This window comes from Vicugna pacos, chromosome 15 (genome assembly GCF_048564905.1).
Source record: "Vicugna pacos chromosome 15, VicPac4, whole genome shotgun sequence".
Classification (NCBI taxonomy): Eukaryota; Metazoa; Chordata; class Mammalia; order Artiodactyla; family Camelidae; genus Vicugna; species Vicugna pacos.
The window spans coordinates 9,315,872-9,331,656 of record NC_133001.1 but is presented as its reverse complement, the minus strand read 5'-3'; the positions used below and the strand labels follow the sequence as shown (position 1 = coordinate 9,331,656).

Sequence of the window (15,785 nt, the reverse complement as noted above, 5' to 3'; positions counted from 1 at the left end):
AGCCACAAGTAAAAGAATGAAACTGGACTGCTGTCTACGCCATACACAAAAATTCACTCAAAAATGGATTAAAGACTCGAGTGTAAGACCTGAAACCATAATTCTCCTAGAAGAAAACATAGTTGATAGGCTATAAGACTTAGGTCTTGGCAATGATTTTAATCTGACACCAAAAGCAAAACTAAAAAGTGGGACTACATTAAACTAAAAAGTTTCTGCACAGCAAAAGAAACCATCAACAAAATGAAAAGGCAACCTACTGAACAGAAGAAAATATTTGCAAATCACGTATCTGATAAAGGGTTAATATCCAAAATATACAAAGAACTCAAACAACTCAATAGCAAAAACTCCAAACAATCTGTTTTTAAGATGGGCAGAAGGTCTGAGTAGACATTTTTCTAAAGACATACAGACGGCCAACAGACACATGAAAAGATGCTCAACATCACTAATGATCAGGGAAATGCAAATCAAAACCACAATGAGATGTCACCTCACACCCGTCAGAATGGCTGTCATCAAAAAGACAACAAATAACAAGTATTGACAAGGATGTGAAAAAAGGGGAGCCCTCGTGCACTGTCAGTGGGGATATAAATTGGTGCAGCCACTATGAAAAATAGTACGAAGCTTCCTCAGAAGAATACAAATAGAGCTACCTTGTGATCCAGCAATTTCACTTCTGGTATTTACTGGAGAAAAAAAAAATACTAACTTGAAAAGATGCATGCGCCCGCATGTTCATTGCAGTATTATTTACAATAGCCAAGATACAGAAGCAACTTCAGTGTCCATCAATAGATGAATGGATAAAGAAATTGTGGTACATATGTAATGGAATAATACTATTCAGTCACCAAAAAGAGTCACATCTTATCATTTGTGACAACATGGATGGACCTTGAGGGCATTATGCTAAAATAAATAAGTCAGAAAGAGAAAGACAAATACTGTTTGCGCTCACTTATATGTGGAATCCAAACAAACAAACAACAACAATAACAAAACAAGCTCATAGATACAGAGAACAGATTGGTGGTTGCCAGAGGCAGGGAGTAGGGAGTGGGTAAAATGGGTAAAGGGGGTCAAACAGTACAGACTTACAGTTATAAATAAGTCATGAGGATGTAATATACAGCATGGTGATAATAGTACAGTTTTTTTAACATTTTTATTGATTTATAATCATTTTACAATGTTGTGTCAAATTCCAGTGTTCAGCACAATTTTTCAGTCATACATGGACATATACACACTCACTGTCACATTTTTTTTCTCTGTGATTTATCATAACATTTTGTGTATATTTCCCTGTGCTATACAGTATAATCTTATTTATCTATTCTACAATTTTGAAATCCCAGCCTATCCCTTCCCACCCTCCGCCCCCCTGGCAACCACAAGTCTGTATTCTCTCTCTCTGAGTCTATTTCTGTCCTATATTTACGCTTTATTTTTGTTTGTTTGTTTGTTTGTTTTTTAGATTCCACATATGAGCGATCTCATATGGTATTTTTCTAATAGTACAGTTAATAACACTGTATTGCATATTTGAAAATTGCTAAGAGGATAGATCTTAAAAGTCCTCATCGTAAGAAAAAAAAATTCTGTCACTGTGTATGGTGACAGATGTTAACTAGACTCACTGTGGTGATCACTTTGCAGTATTCACAAATATCAAATCGTTACGTTTTACGCCTGAAATTAACATAATGCTCTATGTCAGTTATACCTACATTTAAAACAAAACAAAAGCCATGCAATTCAACAAATAAATGTTTTGATGTTCTTCAAGGAGCATAGTTCTTGGAAGTGACAAGGTGAAAAGTGCTTCCAAACAAATTTGGGCTCGAGGAGGTTGGACTCAGGGAGTGGGACTCAGAAGAGGGTTTTTCTGGATCCTCCGAGTCTTATGAAGAGGCCAGGAATTTAACAACTTCAGCCAAGATTTCAGCTCTTCTTTCCAGATAAGGCAATAGGAAAACTTGGTCAATCTATGCTACGTGCATCAGTAGCAAGGGACGTTTGCAAACTTTGAGAAGTATGGCTGAATTTTGCTGTAGGAAAGTAAATGAGTCTGAGGTGAGAAGAATTATCAGGGCAGGTGGAATAAGGTGGTAATTTATTATAACAGGAAGAAAATTAAAAATACAGTGAGGCTGTTATCTAAGAGTCCAATTTTATCTATTCTTGGGATGAAAATTGCACTACAGGAAGTAATAGGTAGTGTTCAGAATTCCTGCTGTAAAAAGACATTCATAACATATGAAAAATGCCCTTTGGAGCTTTTGTTAGAAGATGGCACATATTTGATTCCCTTGTGAAAAACAAACAAACTGGGAAATACAAAAATAGAGAAAAATCTGCGTCAACACTGGAAACCATGGAGGTGGGCCATTCAAATGCCAGATGGGCAGCAAACCTGGGCCGAGGACACAGGGGGGCCATTCCTGCCCCCAGAAAAGAGGCTAAACCTCCCCCACCATCACTCCCCTCCCCCAGCTGGAAGCAGGCACAACAGCTTCATGGAAACGGGGTGGGGGCATGGGGGCTCCTCAGGGAAGACTTGGGCTGCGTCTCAGCTGCCCCCGCTGGACTGGCAGCAAGTGCTCCTGCTTGAAATTCATCCACATGAACAGTGAGGAGCTCTAAGAAGACTCGACTTCACCTCGTTCTGGGGGAAAAACCAGGTCCGGGTAGACAGTGCATCATTTAAAGACGGAACCAGCATGAAAATCAGCAAGTCAAACGCTATGTGGCCTGGGAACAAACCGAGGCACGACGGTGAACATGGGACTGTAAGGAAGAGACGGATTCCAGGCCGCTCGGGATCCTGGCGCGGACGAGAGCACAGCCACTACCCAGCAGACCCCGGCCCAGCCGGCACCCGGGACGCGGCTGCCCGGCTGCCCCTGTGCCGCTGGGTGCAGAGAAAGCGGCTGTTTCTGCGCTCAGTGCTCAGACCTGCGGGCACTAAGAATGGCTTGAATCGGGCATCGCGATTCTCTTTTTCTCCCATGAAAGCACGTTGTGAGGATTAAATGAGATACGTGTATAAGCACATGGCAAGCTTTGGGCACAATGGAACTGAGCAGGAGAAGGTCCCCTTCCTGGAAGTGAGCCTTCAGTAGGTCTGTCTGGGGAGGACTCTGTAGAAGTCATTGGTCAGGTGTGACTTGCTTGCCTGGCTGAGCCGCTGAGCCGGTATCAGTGGCCTTTGTCCTCTCAGGACCTGTTACTCCCTGGGGGGCCTCTGGCCCATGTTCAGAGCAGGGCCCTAGGTGGGGGAGAAGGTCCAGAGCCACCTGGTCCATGAGTGCTCGTGCTGTGAGGACCCTTCACAAGGAGCAGGAGGTGGTTTAGTCGTTTTGGAAGGAACGCCAAAGGTTCGCTCCTGGCACGTGTCCAGTAGGTGAGGCAGAAGTCAGGCCCCCATGTGGAGCCCCTCGATGGGCCGACCATAACCCTATAAAAGATCGTCCAAACCAGGGCACTGGGGAGCAAAGGGGGCTGCTGACCGCACAGGGGCGGCAGGTATAACCAGGGCTGTCATGGCCTCCTTGGAGGTGGAGAGTGCATTTTGCTATTTCCTAAGATGTTTAGGGTTGAGGGTCAAACAAAGGCTGTCGATCAGTAGCTCTCAACCAGGGGCAGTTGTGTGTCCCTCCCAGGGCACGTGGCAGGGTCTGGAAAGCAGGCAGGAAGTGGGGTGCTGCTGGCAGTTCGTGGGTGGAGGCCAGGTCTGCTGCCGCACACCCTCCAGTGCATGGGTTGGGGTAGGGGGGTGGTCCCAAATGCCGACAGGGCTGAGGCTGGCAGACCTGCTGTGGAAGAATATGGCTTGGGCGGGGAACAAATGAGAGAACAATGAATTTTAATTAAATGAGAGCTAAAAAAAAAATGCAATGAGAAAATAATGGAGATAAAAATGGAGCTGGATGGAGGGCAAGCAGAGAGAAAGAGAGGGCTAGAAGAGTGGAGGAGAAATATTCTTCGATGAAGCAAGGACAGACAGAATCTAAATGTTTATTAGAAGCAGGAATGATCAGAAATGACATTGCAGAAAACAATCATTGTTGTGGGCGGTGATACTGAAAAAATCTCCAGAGCTCAGGAGATGAGGACAGAGCAGTCAGAGAGGAGGAGGACTACAGGGGAAAGACAGTGGCGATTAGACTCTGAGACAAGGAGGGTGTAGACAGACTTAACCTAATATATGTTTAAATGCATAATAAAGGTAAAAATAAAGTGTTTGGTCCTGGTGTAAGAATAGAAAGAAGCCAATGGAAGGATTAGAAAGTCTAAGAGCAGAACCACGCCTGTGTGAGAAGATAGAGTTTCAAGTCACTGAGGAAAACACAGATTACTTAGTGAAGTTGGGACAATGAGTTAACCATTTGGGAAAAAATAAAGTTAGGTCCCTACTTTCACTTTGCCTCATAATAAATTCCAAATAGATTGACATTTTTAATGTAAATAAAGTGTCATTAAGGTACTGTCATAAAGAATAAATTTTTTTTTAATCAGAGCTGGGAAAGGATTTTGCATGCATTTTCTTTCAAGGCAGAAGCCATAAAGGAAAAGTCTTGGTAGTTTGGCTGTATTAAAAAAAAAAAACCTTATGAATTATAAGCTTAATATATGAAGTATATAGGTAAACTTCGTTCAAACATAAATTTGATACCATGAATAAGAATGCCTCATATCTTAAAAAAAGACAATGGACATTAATAGGCAACGCAAAAAAAGGAAAAACAGAAATGAAACGGCAAATACACCAAAGACTGTCCAGCGTCACTAACAATGTTAAAAAACCGAACACGAAAAGATAACCATTTTCTACCCATTACTAAAACTTTACTCTTTTCAAGTTCATTTTTAAGGTATTTTACTAAAGTACCGCACTGTGACAGATGGAAAGTTCTCTCTTCATCCACATGCTCTACTCACTGCTGCTGTGTGACAGACCACCTCAAACTTAGTGACATTAATCCACCACCATTTTATTATGCCCATGGATTCTGTGGGTCAATAATTCAGACAAGGCACAGCTGAGACGGCTTGTCCACGCTCTGTAGTGTCTGAGGTCTTAGCTGGGAATATTCGAACAGCCGGAGGTGACGCAAATGGCTGGAGGGTTGGAGGCTCCTTCACTCCTGTGTTGGTGTCTGGGCTGCGATGACTCAAAGGCTGGGCTCATCTGGGTCTTCAAACAGATCTCCTACATGTGGCCTCTCCAGGGACTGCGTTTCAAGAGAGGGCGTCTGGAAAGCCAGAATTCCATGAGAATGGAATTTCTTCACATCCTCATCAACACGTGTTATTTTTGGTTTGTTTGTTTGTTGTTAATAGCAGCCATCCTGATGGGTGTGAGATGAGATGAACAGTAGTTTTGACTTCTCAATCATATAATTAAAGCAACCAAAATCAATTTCTTATATTCCTTCCTGGTTGGGATATAAGCAGTTACTAAAAGGGTCCTGGTTCTACTGTGAGACCTGTTGTCTCAAGCAACTCGCAGATCATTACAGAGTGACGTTATCCAATAGAACTTTCCACAGTGTTGAAAATGTTCTGCATCTGCCCTGTCCACTGTGAGTAGCCACTAGCCACATATGGCCACTGAGTGCTTGTAATGTGGCTAGTGTGACTGAGGAGTTGAATTTTAAATGTATTTAATTTTAATTAACTTCAAATTTTAAATAGCTGCATGTGGTTAGTGGCTACTGCATGGAACAGCCCAAGTCTAGGGCATTCTTTTTAGCTTTTAAGACAGAACCATGCAGTCTGTAAATAGGAAGCTGCTGGTGTTTGCTCTAACTCTCAAGGAGAGATCAGAGAGTCCCATTAGTCTTCTATCTAAGGAAAAATCCTGAGTCATTTCCATTCACTGCCAACACCACTTCCACCCGTGTCACCAACAAAATAAAACCAAGCCAACTCCGCTCTTTGAAGTTCTGGAAATATTTGCATAGGTCCTGGCACATTCTGTGTTGTGTTTTAAACTTGTGCTTTGCTTGGCTTCAGGATCTGTATGAGGCTGGAGAGAAGAAATGGGGGACAGATGAGGTGAAATTTCTAACTATTCTCTGCTCGCGGAATCGAAATCATCTGTTGCACGGTAAGCCACTCATCTTCCAAAGAAACTGTTTGAAAGATGGTGAAAAATTCTATTACCCATAATTGGTAACCTTTTTTCCTTTACTCAGGACAGAGACCTTAATTGTACTGAGCTGTCCTAGATGTCTTACCTTGGAAATCTATGAGTGCAAGGTGCATGAGGGCCAATTCTGAGAGATTAATTATGAATAACTAGCAGATAGACAACGTATTCATAGAAGTTTGGCATTCCTGTGTGTAGGAAACTGACCTTCACATAGGCAGTCCTTTTTCTAAAGCAGCTCCACTGAAATTTAGCTATATTAAAAAAAAAATCTTTAGTACTTCAGCAAGCAATAAAATAGAAACATTGCTTGACATTTATTCCTATGTAACATCCAGGTTGTAAAGCTAATAGAAGTGATTTCTTTAGCTGGTATGTTGCATAAGATGAATAGTGGATAATTGCACATTTTATTTCCTATGTGTAGTGTTTCTAATTGGCTTCTGATAATGCTGGTCTTTGTCATGTGCTTTTAACTTCTTTGGGAAAAAAGATCCTATACAGTTGTAGAATATTTGGTGTCAGATTTATTTTCTTCTTGTAAACAGCAATAAAGGTTTAATAAGATATTTCATCTTTTATATAAGCTCTTTAGGTCTTTACTGCTAGATCCTAATTTTACAAACCTCACTAGGCCCTTATATCACAATTTACAAAACTTGTGGGAAATTTGAGAAGAATGAGTTTGCTAAATTGGAAATATAAACAAAGTAATTGAAAATTACAACACATTTGGAAGTTGCAATTATTTCAGATATGCCACAGTGACAGTAGGTGATTAATAAATGCCCTGGGCTCTCATCAGATGCCCCAACTTCTGACTCAGCTCCCTATTTTTTTGACTTCCCTTGCCTGATTACTCACAACACAAATCTCCCCCTGGTGATGTTTTCTGAGAACTGCAGGTCCCAGAAACAATGCAAATACATTTTTAACAATTTTCACTTCCAGGAGAAAAAAATCAGTAGTTGGGCAGTTATAAAATATCTGCTTGTAAGCCACTGGAAGAAAATCTTTGAAACATTATTTGGATAAAGAAAACATAATTTTCTTACCAACCAACAGTAATAGGATTCAAAACAATTGTTTTGTTAATTCTCTTCTAGGTACACAGCTAAGCATATTGTTAAGCATTATTTGTTACAACATCCCAAAAAAGCAGCTGTATTTTCCCCAATTTGCAGTGGAGAATACTGAGGCTTAGATAATGTGTCAATCAGATTTTTTAATTTCAAGCAGTATACACTGAATACTTACATAGGAGAAGAGGAAATAATATAGAATGAGACAAGAGGGAAATGGAAAATACTAGCGGCCCATTGAATTGAACAGAGAGCTAAACAGCTCCAGAAAGAATAGAAGTCAAGGCAGTTCTGGGGATCTCGGTAGAAGGGACTCATGGATTTATTTGTGAGGCAGAGTTTCCTAAAATCCAGTCTCCATTAAAAATGCTGATTCTCGAAACTCCTACTTCAGACTGGCTGACTTAGAATTTCTGAGTGACACCCAGGGAGTCTAACAGGTTTCCAGGTGATTCTTATGTTCTCTGAGGTTAAAGATGACTCAGTGCTCTTGGCCATCCTCATGGTCTGCTCAATTGAAAAATTCCCAGGAGGGTAAGACCAATTTGTCCTGGTTGGATGAACTGGTCACTCATTTGTTGGAGCTTATGGGGTATCCTTGGATTGACAGCCCTTTGAGAATCACTCTGATGGGGCTGGGGTAGCATCCCAAAGAAGGCAGGTAAAACAGATATCCTCTCTAAGAAGGCTCTAGAAGGAGGCAGCAGGAGAGGAAAATATGTCCATAGTATTCAAAAATACTTGGTAAAAAAGCAGGGAACATTTAAATTATCTTAAGATCTATTAAAAGATGCAACCAGCTGTTATCAAATGTGACTCAGTTTTGAAGAGGTAGAATTGCTCTAGTTCTGATGAGCAAAAGGAAGATGAACATACAGGTGACTGCAAAGCCAAAATTAAAGAGACATTCTGCTTGTTAAGGAAACCAAGCAAATCTCTCCAGAGGTTATCTCCATTTTAAGTGTGAGAAAACAAGGTCCCACATAAGGAAGGGATTTGCCGGACGTCCTCCAAGACTCACAATATTCCTTCCTCCTCTCCTTCGGCGCCTTCTACTTGCCATATGCCTCCTGCCATATTGCTAATTAGTTTCGTCTTGAAATATACCAAAGAATAAATAGTGTGGTCTAGTTAAAAGATACTCATTCTCTCTGTAGATTTTAGTTTCCTCTATTTTTTTTATTATTTATAATTCCATTTTGTTACTGTTTGTAGTGTTTGATGAATACAAAAGGATATCACAGAAGGATATTGAACAGAGTATTAAATCTGAAACATCTGGTAGCTTTGAAGATGCTCTGCTGGCCATAGGTAAGCTGGTAAGAGATGGGAAGTGGAGAAACACACATTTATAGACTTTACTCCTTATTATCAGTTTGGTGCCATGTTGGCTGTAGAAAATTTTTTTCGGGGATAAAAAAAATTGTTTAAATCACTCATGATGTGTGATCCAGAATTTTAAGCAAGAAATGTTAATATACAACTTGATTGTAATTGTACCACGTGGCTTTATATATTTTATGTCCTCTGTGCCTTTCTATCTCAGTACATGGAAAGGGTAATCTTATACTAGCTGCATCTTGCAAGTCTGTGAATGGTTAGAACTAGTAACTGTTTCATGTGGTACAGATCATAATAGTCTTTTTGAAACTACATGCTGCCTATTGCTTTAATGGCCTTTATTAATTATTTCTCCAGGAACTTGACAGTAAATTGAGGGTACTCTCTATCTGTGAACAGGCATAGCCTATTGTAGGGAAAATGGAGTCACTCAGGCTCCCTGGCCGGACATCCGGTGCCCAGTGACTCAGCTATGTTGTCCCACGCGTGCAGTACCCATGTGGTGTTAGCATAATTTGCACTACGCAAGCGCACTGGTTAGCTCCTGGGTAATACTTGGCTAGATGCCAGCTCTGTCTGCCTTGGTATATAAGGCAGGCGGGACTTTCTGCCACCACCAAGGCCACTGAAGCCTGTGTACTGCTCGAGAATAAAGGCACATCAGAGGTGCCTACGGCTCCGAGAGTTTCTTCGGTCTGCCCGAATCTCCAGTGAGCCTGCCCAGCCTCGAGCACTTGCAATACACCTATGCTCATAAAACACTGGCTCAATTTTTTCAACAAAGCAATCAAGAGATACTACTTCATACCTTGTAGAAACAGAGGGAACTACTGTCACTTTCTTCTCGTAGATTTTATCTGTAACCTTTTTTATTATCTCTTGACAGTAAAGTGCATGAGGAACAAGCCTGCATATTTTGCTGAAAGGCTTTATAAATCTATGAAGGTAAATGGCCTCATTGTTAGCATCTGAGTGGCTCTGCCATGTCTTGTGTCCACCTTCCTATGTTTACTTATATCCCTCACACGAATTAGCCAAAATCAGCCTGAACTATTCAGTTCAATTTTTCTAATACTTCACTGAGTGCCTGCTAATAATAATGCTGGGTATTATTTATTACTTATAATGTGTGATCACTGTGGCTGATGATTTGCATGTATAGGTTAAATTTATCCCCACAACAGCTCTATGGGGCAGGTGCTGTTATCAGCTCCCATTTTACAGATGAGAAAACTGAGGCACAGAGAGACAGGGCAATTTGCCCAGGGTCTTCAGTGAGGAAAGTAATGGAGCAGGGGTGCAAACTTTGGCAGACTGGCTTCAGAGCCTCAGCTCCAAACCATGCACTGTACATGCAAGCACACTTATTGAGAACCACGGGAGGGGCAAGAAAGATCAAAATGCAGTTTTTGCTGCCAAAGAACTTCTAGCCTTGAGAGGAAGGCAGGTATGTGCAAAACACCAGTAAGAACAAAATAGAATGTAAGAGGACTCAAATATTATAGGAACACAGAGGAAAAGGTATTTTTTTAATGTTTGTTTGGAGGGGAGGATCAGAAGAGAATATATATAAAAGCTGGTGTATGAGCAGGACCTTAAAGGAAGTTTTACATCAGGGGATTTTATACACTAGGAAGGACGGTAGAGCTGGGAAGAAAAGGATAACATGGTAGGGGCATCACTGTAGGTGAGGCAGACAGGCTGGAAACACGGGATATGTGTCTAGAAGGGCAGAGAGCAGTCTCCCCTGGTCAGAACTCAGAGTGTGGGAAAGATAAGTTGGGGAAAGCCTTGAACCCCACAGTGAGGATCGATATTACACGAGCCTCTAAGGTTATGGTGCAAAGAATGTCATCAGGGGACTGATACCTTGTCTTGCCGTGATAGACCACAGACCAAAGCACTATCTGAAAACCAGCTCAGCTTTGCTATGCGGGAACCTTGTTCTCTGCCTTAGGGCCTGGGCACCGATGATGACACCCTCATCAGAGTGATGGTTTCTCGAGCGGAGATTGACATGTTGGACATCCGTGCAAACTTCAAGAGGCTCTATGGAAAGTCCCTGTACTCTTTCATCAGGGTAAGTCCCGGGAGCCTTGCCTTAGCCCAGGGGAAAGCTCTGATGAAAGGGGCTTTCTGACCTAAGTGTTTAGACACTTTTTATCCTCTTCTTCCCAGTAGCTATCATCCCCTTTTAGTTGGTACTCTATTTATTTGGATATTTCCAGTCTCTCTCCTTTCACATGGATGCTTAAATCTCTGCCAGGTTAGAAGCTGGAAATGTTTGCCTTCTAAATATAGTAATTATTTTTTTAATTGAATTATAGTTGGCTCACAATGTTGTGTTAATTTCTGGTGTCCAGCATAGTGATTCAGTTATACATGTATATGTATATTCCTTTTTTATATTCTTTTTCATTATAGATATTGAATATATTGAATATAGTTCCCTGTGCTATATAAGACCTTGTTGTTTATCTGTTTTACATATAGTAGTTAGTATCTGCAAATCCCAAACTCCCAATTTATACCTCCACCCATCCCTTCCCCCACTGGTAACAATAAGTTTCCTTCCTATGTCTGCAAGTCTATTTTCGGTTTGTAAATAAATTCATTTGTGTCATTTTTTTTAAATTCCACATATAAGTGATATCATATGGTATTTTTCTTTCTCTTTCTGGCTTACTTCACTTAGTATGACAGTCTCCAGGTCCATCTGTCTTGCTGCAAATGGCATTATTTCATTCTTTTTTATGGCTGAGTAGTACTCCATTATATGTACATACCACATCTTCTTTATCCAATCATCTGTCGATGGACATTTAAGTTGCTTCCATGTCTTGTCTATTGTAAGGAGCACTGCTATGAACATTGGGGTGCATGTATCTTTTGAATTAGAGCTTCCTCTGTTTATAAGCCCAGGAGTGGGACTGCTAGATCATATGGTAAGTCTTTTTTTTTTTTTTTTCAGTTTTTTAAGGAAACTCCATACTGTTTTCCATAATGACTGCACCAAACTACATTCCCACCAACAGTGTGAGAGGGTTCCTTTTTCTCCACACCCTCTCCAGCATTTATCATTTGTCATAAATATTGTAATTATCTCACGTTGACCCCAGACAGAGAAAGATTATATTTTTAATGAATAGTTTTAAGAGCACAATTTTCCACTTCTACCTGCTTACAATGAACGACAAGCAACTGAATCAGTCCTCCAGAACCCCACCCAGGGCCAGCTGAGATCTGCTAAAAATATGAGAAAGCACAATACTTCTCCTGGATTGCTGTTCTTTACCAGGCACCGGACTTCTAGGAGTCCTAACATGACATGGGAGTGATGAGAAATGATTCCTGTCCCTCAAAGTCCCCCATTGCTGGGATTTTGCTTCTTGAGGAAGCCAGAAGGATCTCAGGAATATGAAGTCAAAACTAAGTACCCGAGAAGATGTTGTTGCCTGCCCAGAACACTTCAAATCAGGATTTGACCTGTGAATTAAATATTCTGAATCCTACTCACAGCTTGGAGAGATGTAATTATTAGGTGATTTGAGCTGCAGAGTTTGTAACTATGTCTGCAAGGCATCTGGGAACTTGTTTCTGTTGCTGTGTAATGTGTGAGGTCACTTTATTTTGCAGAGCTGAAATATGGCTAGCTATAAGTAAAACAGTTTTAAGATTCAAGGATGACCATAAATGAAGCTATGGGAAAATATATCTGTAACATATAATGCATGATTAATATTCCTATATAAAGAACATCTAAAAGTTACTGAGAAAAAGGAGAAAAATCCAAAAAGAAAGCTGGACAAAAAAAAAAACCATGAGTTTCATGAAAGATGAAATACAAATGGACAATAAGTACGTAGAATGTTTAATCTCATTAATATACAGTGCATTGCAAATAAAAACAAATCACTTTTCACCTAATACCTTAACAGAGTTTAAAGAGATCATAAGCAGCATTGAGAAAGTCTTGGGAAAATTCGCCATCTCTTATGGAAGGACTGTAAACTGGTCTAACCTTTCCAGAAGGCAACTTGGCAATCAATGTTTGAAAAATATACCATACCTCTTATTTAGCTGTTTACACGTTTAAGAATTTCTTAAGGGAAAGTAATGAGATGAAAGTGCACTAATCCACAGAATGGAAGAAAATATTTGCAGATCATATCTGATAAGGGTTTACTATCCAGAATATATGAAGAACCTCTACAACTCAATAACAAAAAGACAAACAACCCAATTAAAAAATGACAAAGGATTTGAATAGACATTTCTCCAAGGAAGATATACAAGTCAACAATCACATGGAAAGTGCTCAACATTGTTACCAAAACCACAGTGAGATACTACTTCATACCTACTTAGATGGCAATAATTTTTTAAAAATGGAAAATAACAAATGTTGGTGAGGATGTGGCAAAATTGGAACCGCATGTATTTCTGGTGTGAGTGTAAAATGGTGCAGCCACTGTGGAAAATGGTTTGGCGCCTCCTCAGAAAGTTAAACATAGACTTACCATATGACCCAGCAATTATACGCCCAGGCATATACTCAAAAGAAATGAAAATGAGGACTTAAATACATACTTGTACAGCAATGAAAACATTATTCATAATAGTCAAAAGGTGGAAATAACCTAAGGGTCCATTAACAGATGACCAGATAAACAAAATGTAGTGAAAATGAATGAAGTTTCTCATACATGGATGAACTTTGGAAACATGCTAAGTGAAATAAACCAGACACAAAAGGACAAATACTGTATGATTCTACTTACATGAAACATTTAGAATAGGCAAATTCATAGAGACACAAGGTAGATTGGAGATTACCAGGAGCTGGAGGAAGAAGGGAATGGAAAGTTATTGCTTAGTGGTTATAATAGTTTCTGTTTGGGGTTATGAAAGGGTTTTGGAAATAGACAATGATGATGGTTATACAACAATGTGAATGTCATGAATGCCACTGAATTATACACTTAAAAATGGTTAAAATAGCAAATTTCATTTCATATATATATATATGTGTATTTTACCATAATAAAAATATCAATGAAAGATTTGAACAAAATCTTTTGATGAAATGTGAAAAAGTACCCTAAATATATTTTCATCATAGCATTATTTATATTATTTTATATTATTTATATTTGCATAAATAATATGGTATATATTTATATTATATAATTTATTATGTATTATCTTTATTTTTATTAACCATTAGGAGATGACTCAAATAAATTATGGAAAATTTATATAATGTAATAATACTATACAGACACTAAAATGATGGGGTACAAAAATATTGATTGGCTTGGAGAAACATCACAATAAATATATTTATATTATATATTTATATATATAAACACAGTCACACACACACTCACACTGGAAAACATTAAAGATAAAGACAACATTGCCGTCGCTTCTCGGCCTTTTGGCTAAGATCAAGGGAAGAATACATTGCCCATTCAATACAATTGTCAAAAGGAACAGAATTAGAAATATAAAATATGTAAATAATAGAAAAAAGACAGAAATAAGATAAAAATGTAAGTCATAATAATAAATAAGCTCTTAGACTAGGTTAAAATACAAAATCCTACTCCATGGTGTTTGTAAGGAGCAGATGAGATACAGTGATATGTAAAAAGCTTTAAAAAAAAAAAAAAGGCCGGAGAAAAGGACATTTGAAATAAATAAATAAAAAGGAGAAATAAATAAAAAGAAGAACAAATAAAAAGAAGAAAACAGGGGCTATCCTATAAGTAAAAAGAATAATTTAAGGAGATAAAGCATTAAACAGGAAGCAGTGGATCACTCTATGTTGGTAAAAGCAATGATTCACAACAAAGGTTATATTGTCACAAAACTTTAGATGCCAAATAGTATTGTATTCAAATATGTAAATAAGAAACTTGAGGTTCCAGAAGAAGACGTTGGAAATACTATGCTAGATAGATTTTAACACCGCATCCTTAGCCTTTGGCAGATCACTGAGGCAAAGTATAAACAAGGATGTATTAAGACGGATTTTAGTCGACATACATTAAACTTTGAATCCTATAGATAGACTTCCATCTTTTCTAGTGCCCCCTGAAGCTCCAACAAAAACTGATCTATAAATTAGACCATGAAAAAGTCTATGTAGAAATCATAGAAGAACATTGATGAGCTCTCAAGGAGAGTAACTACCATGACTTCCAGTGCTTTGATGAAGCCTCAGATACGAGACCTTCTGGCCAAGCGTCTGAGATTTTGTATTGTTGGAGCGTTTGTTTTATCCCTGGGAGATGCAGCTTCTGTAAGTTTGATGTGGCTGCACCAAGGAAGAAGGCATGTGCAGATTTCTATAGAAATTATGATTCCATGAAAGATTTTGAGGAGATGAGGAAGGCTGGTATCTTTCAGAGTGCAAAGTGATCTTGGAATGGAAAGAATTTCTTTGGGCTGAGTTTATCCTTTACCTGCGTTCCTGAACTATAAAACTATGAACTATGAATATCTGGGTTAAGCAGTAGTTTCTCTTGATCAATAAACAATTAACAAATAAAAAAAAAAGAAAAGAAATTATAGCACCTTTCAGGAGGACTATTTTGCAACCCATATTAAAGAAAATGCATGATCATTAATCTGGTCACTCCCATTTTATGAAAACATATCCTGAATAAACCATTAAGAAAATGCACAAAAATTTATAATATGCTTATTGCAGCAGTGTTTTAATAATAGTGAAAAATTGGAAACAGCATAAATACCCAGTGGGGAGCAGTGATCAAAAACTTATTTTATCTATGTACAATGGAATACTTGTAACCATTGAAGAATGGTGTTATAGAGAAATATTTAATAAATTAAAATAGGGAAATAGGCCATATTAATTTAAAAGAGCAGAATACAGAAGAGTGCTGTTCTCACAGGCATCTGTATGCATAGAAAAAAGTCTGGAAGGCTGTGCAAAAACCAAAATGTGAGGAATAGTAATCTCTAAATGTTCGAATTAGGGATGATTTTTACATTCTTCTTTTATGTCTTTATTTCCTACATTGAACAGGTGTTCTTTTTGTAACAAAAAATAACAAATGTCATTTTTTTTAAATGCAGAATCCAGCCAAGATTGAAGGAGTTAACCTAGATGACCTTGAGCTGTGTGTTCTATTTTAAAACCCATTTGTCTGACCATAACTTTGCTT

At 38.9% G+C, this 15,785-nt stretch overlaps 1 protein-coding gene and 1 pseudogene across 2 annotated transcripts in view; both read left to right on the top strand.

Moving 5' to 3' along the window:
- The window catches only part of ANXA4 (annexin A4), a 66,279-nt gene that overhangs the window by 49,381 nt on the left and 1,113 nt on the right, over positions 1–15,785 (top strand). For both annotated transcript variants that reach the window (XM_072937594.1, XM_072937595.1), the window contains exons 9-12: positions 6,031–6,124; positions 8,464–8,559; positions 9,476–9,534; positions 10,547–10,669. In XM_072937594.1, coding sequence (XP_072793695.1) covers positions 6,031–6,124; positions 8,464–8,559; positions 9,476–9,534; positions 10,547–10,669 — 372 coding nt within the window. The remainder of the gene's footprint in view (positions 1–6,030; positions 6,125–8,463; positions 8,560–9,475; positions 9,535–10,546; positions 10,670–15,785) is intronic.
- Positions 14,273–15,753, top strand: LOC140685854 (cytochrome c oxidase subunit 6C-like; annotated as a pseudogene).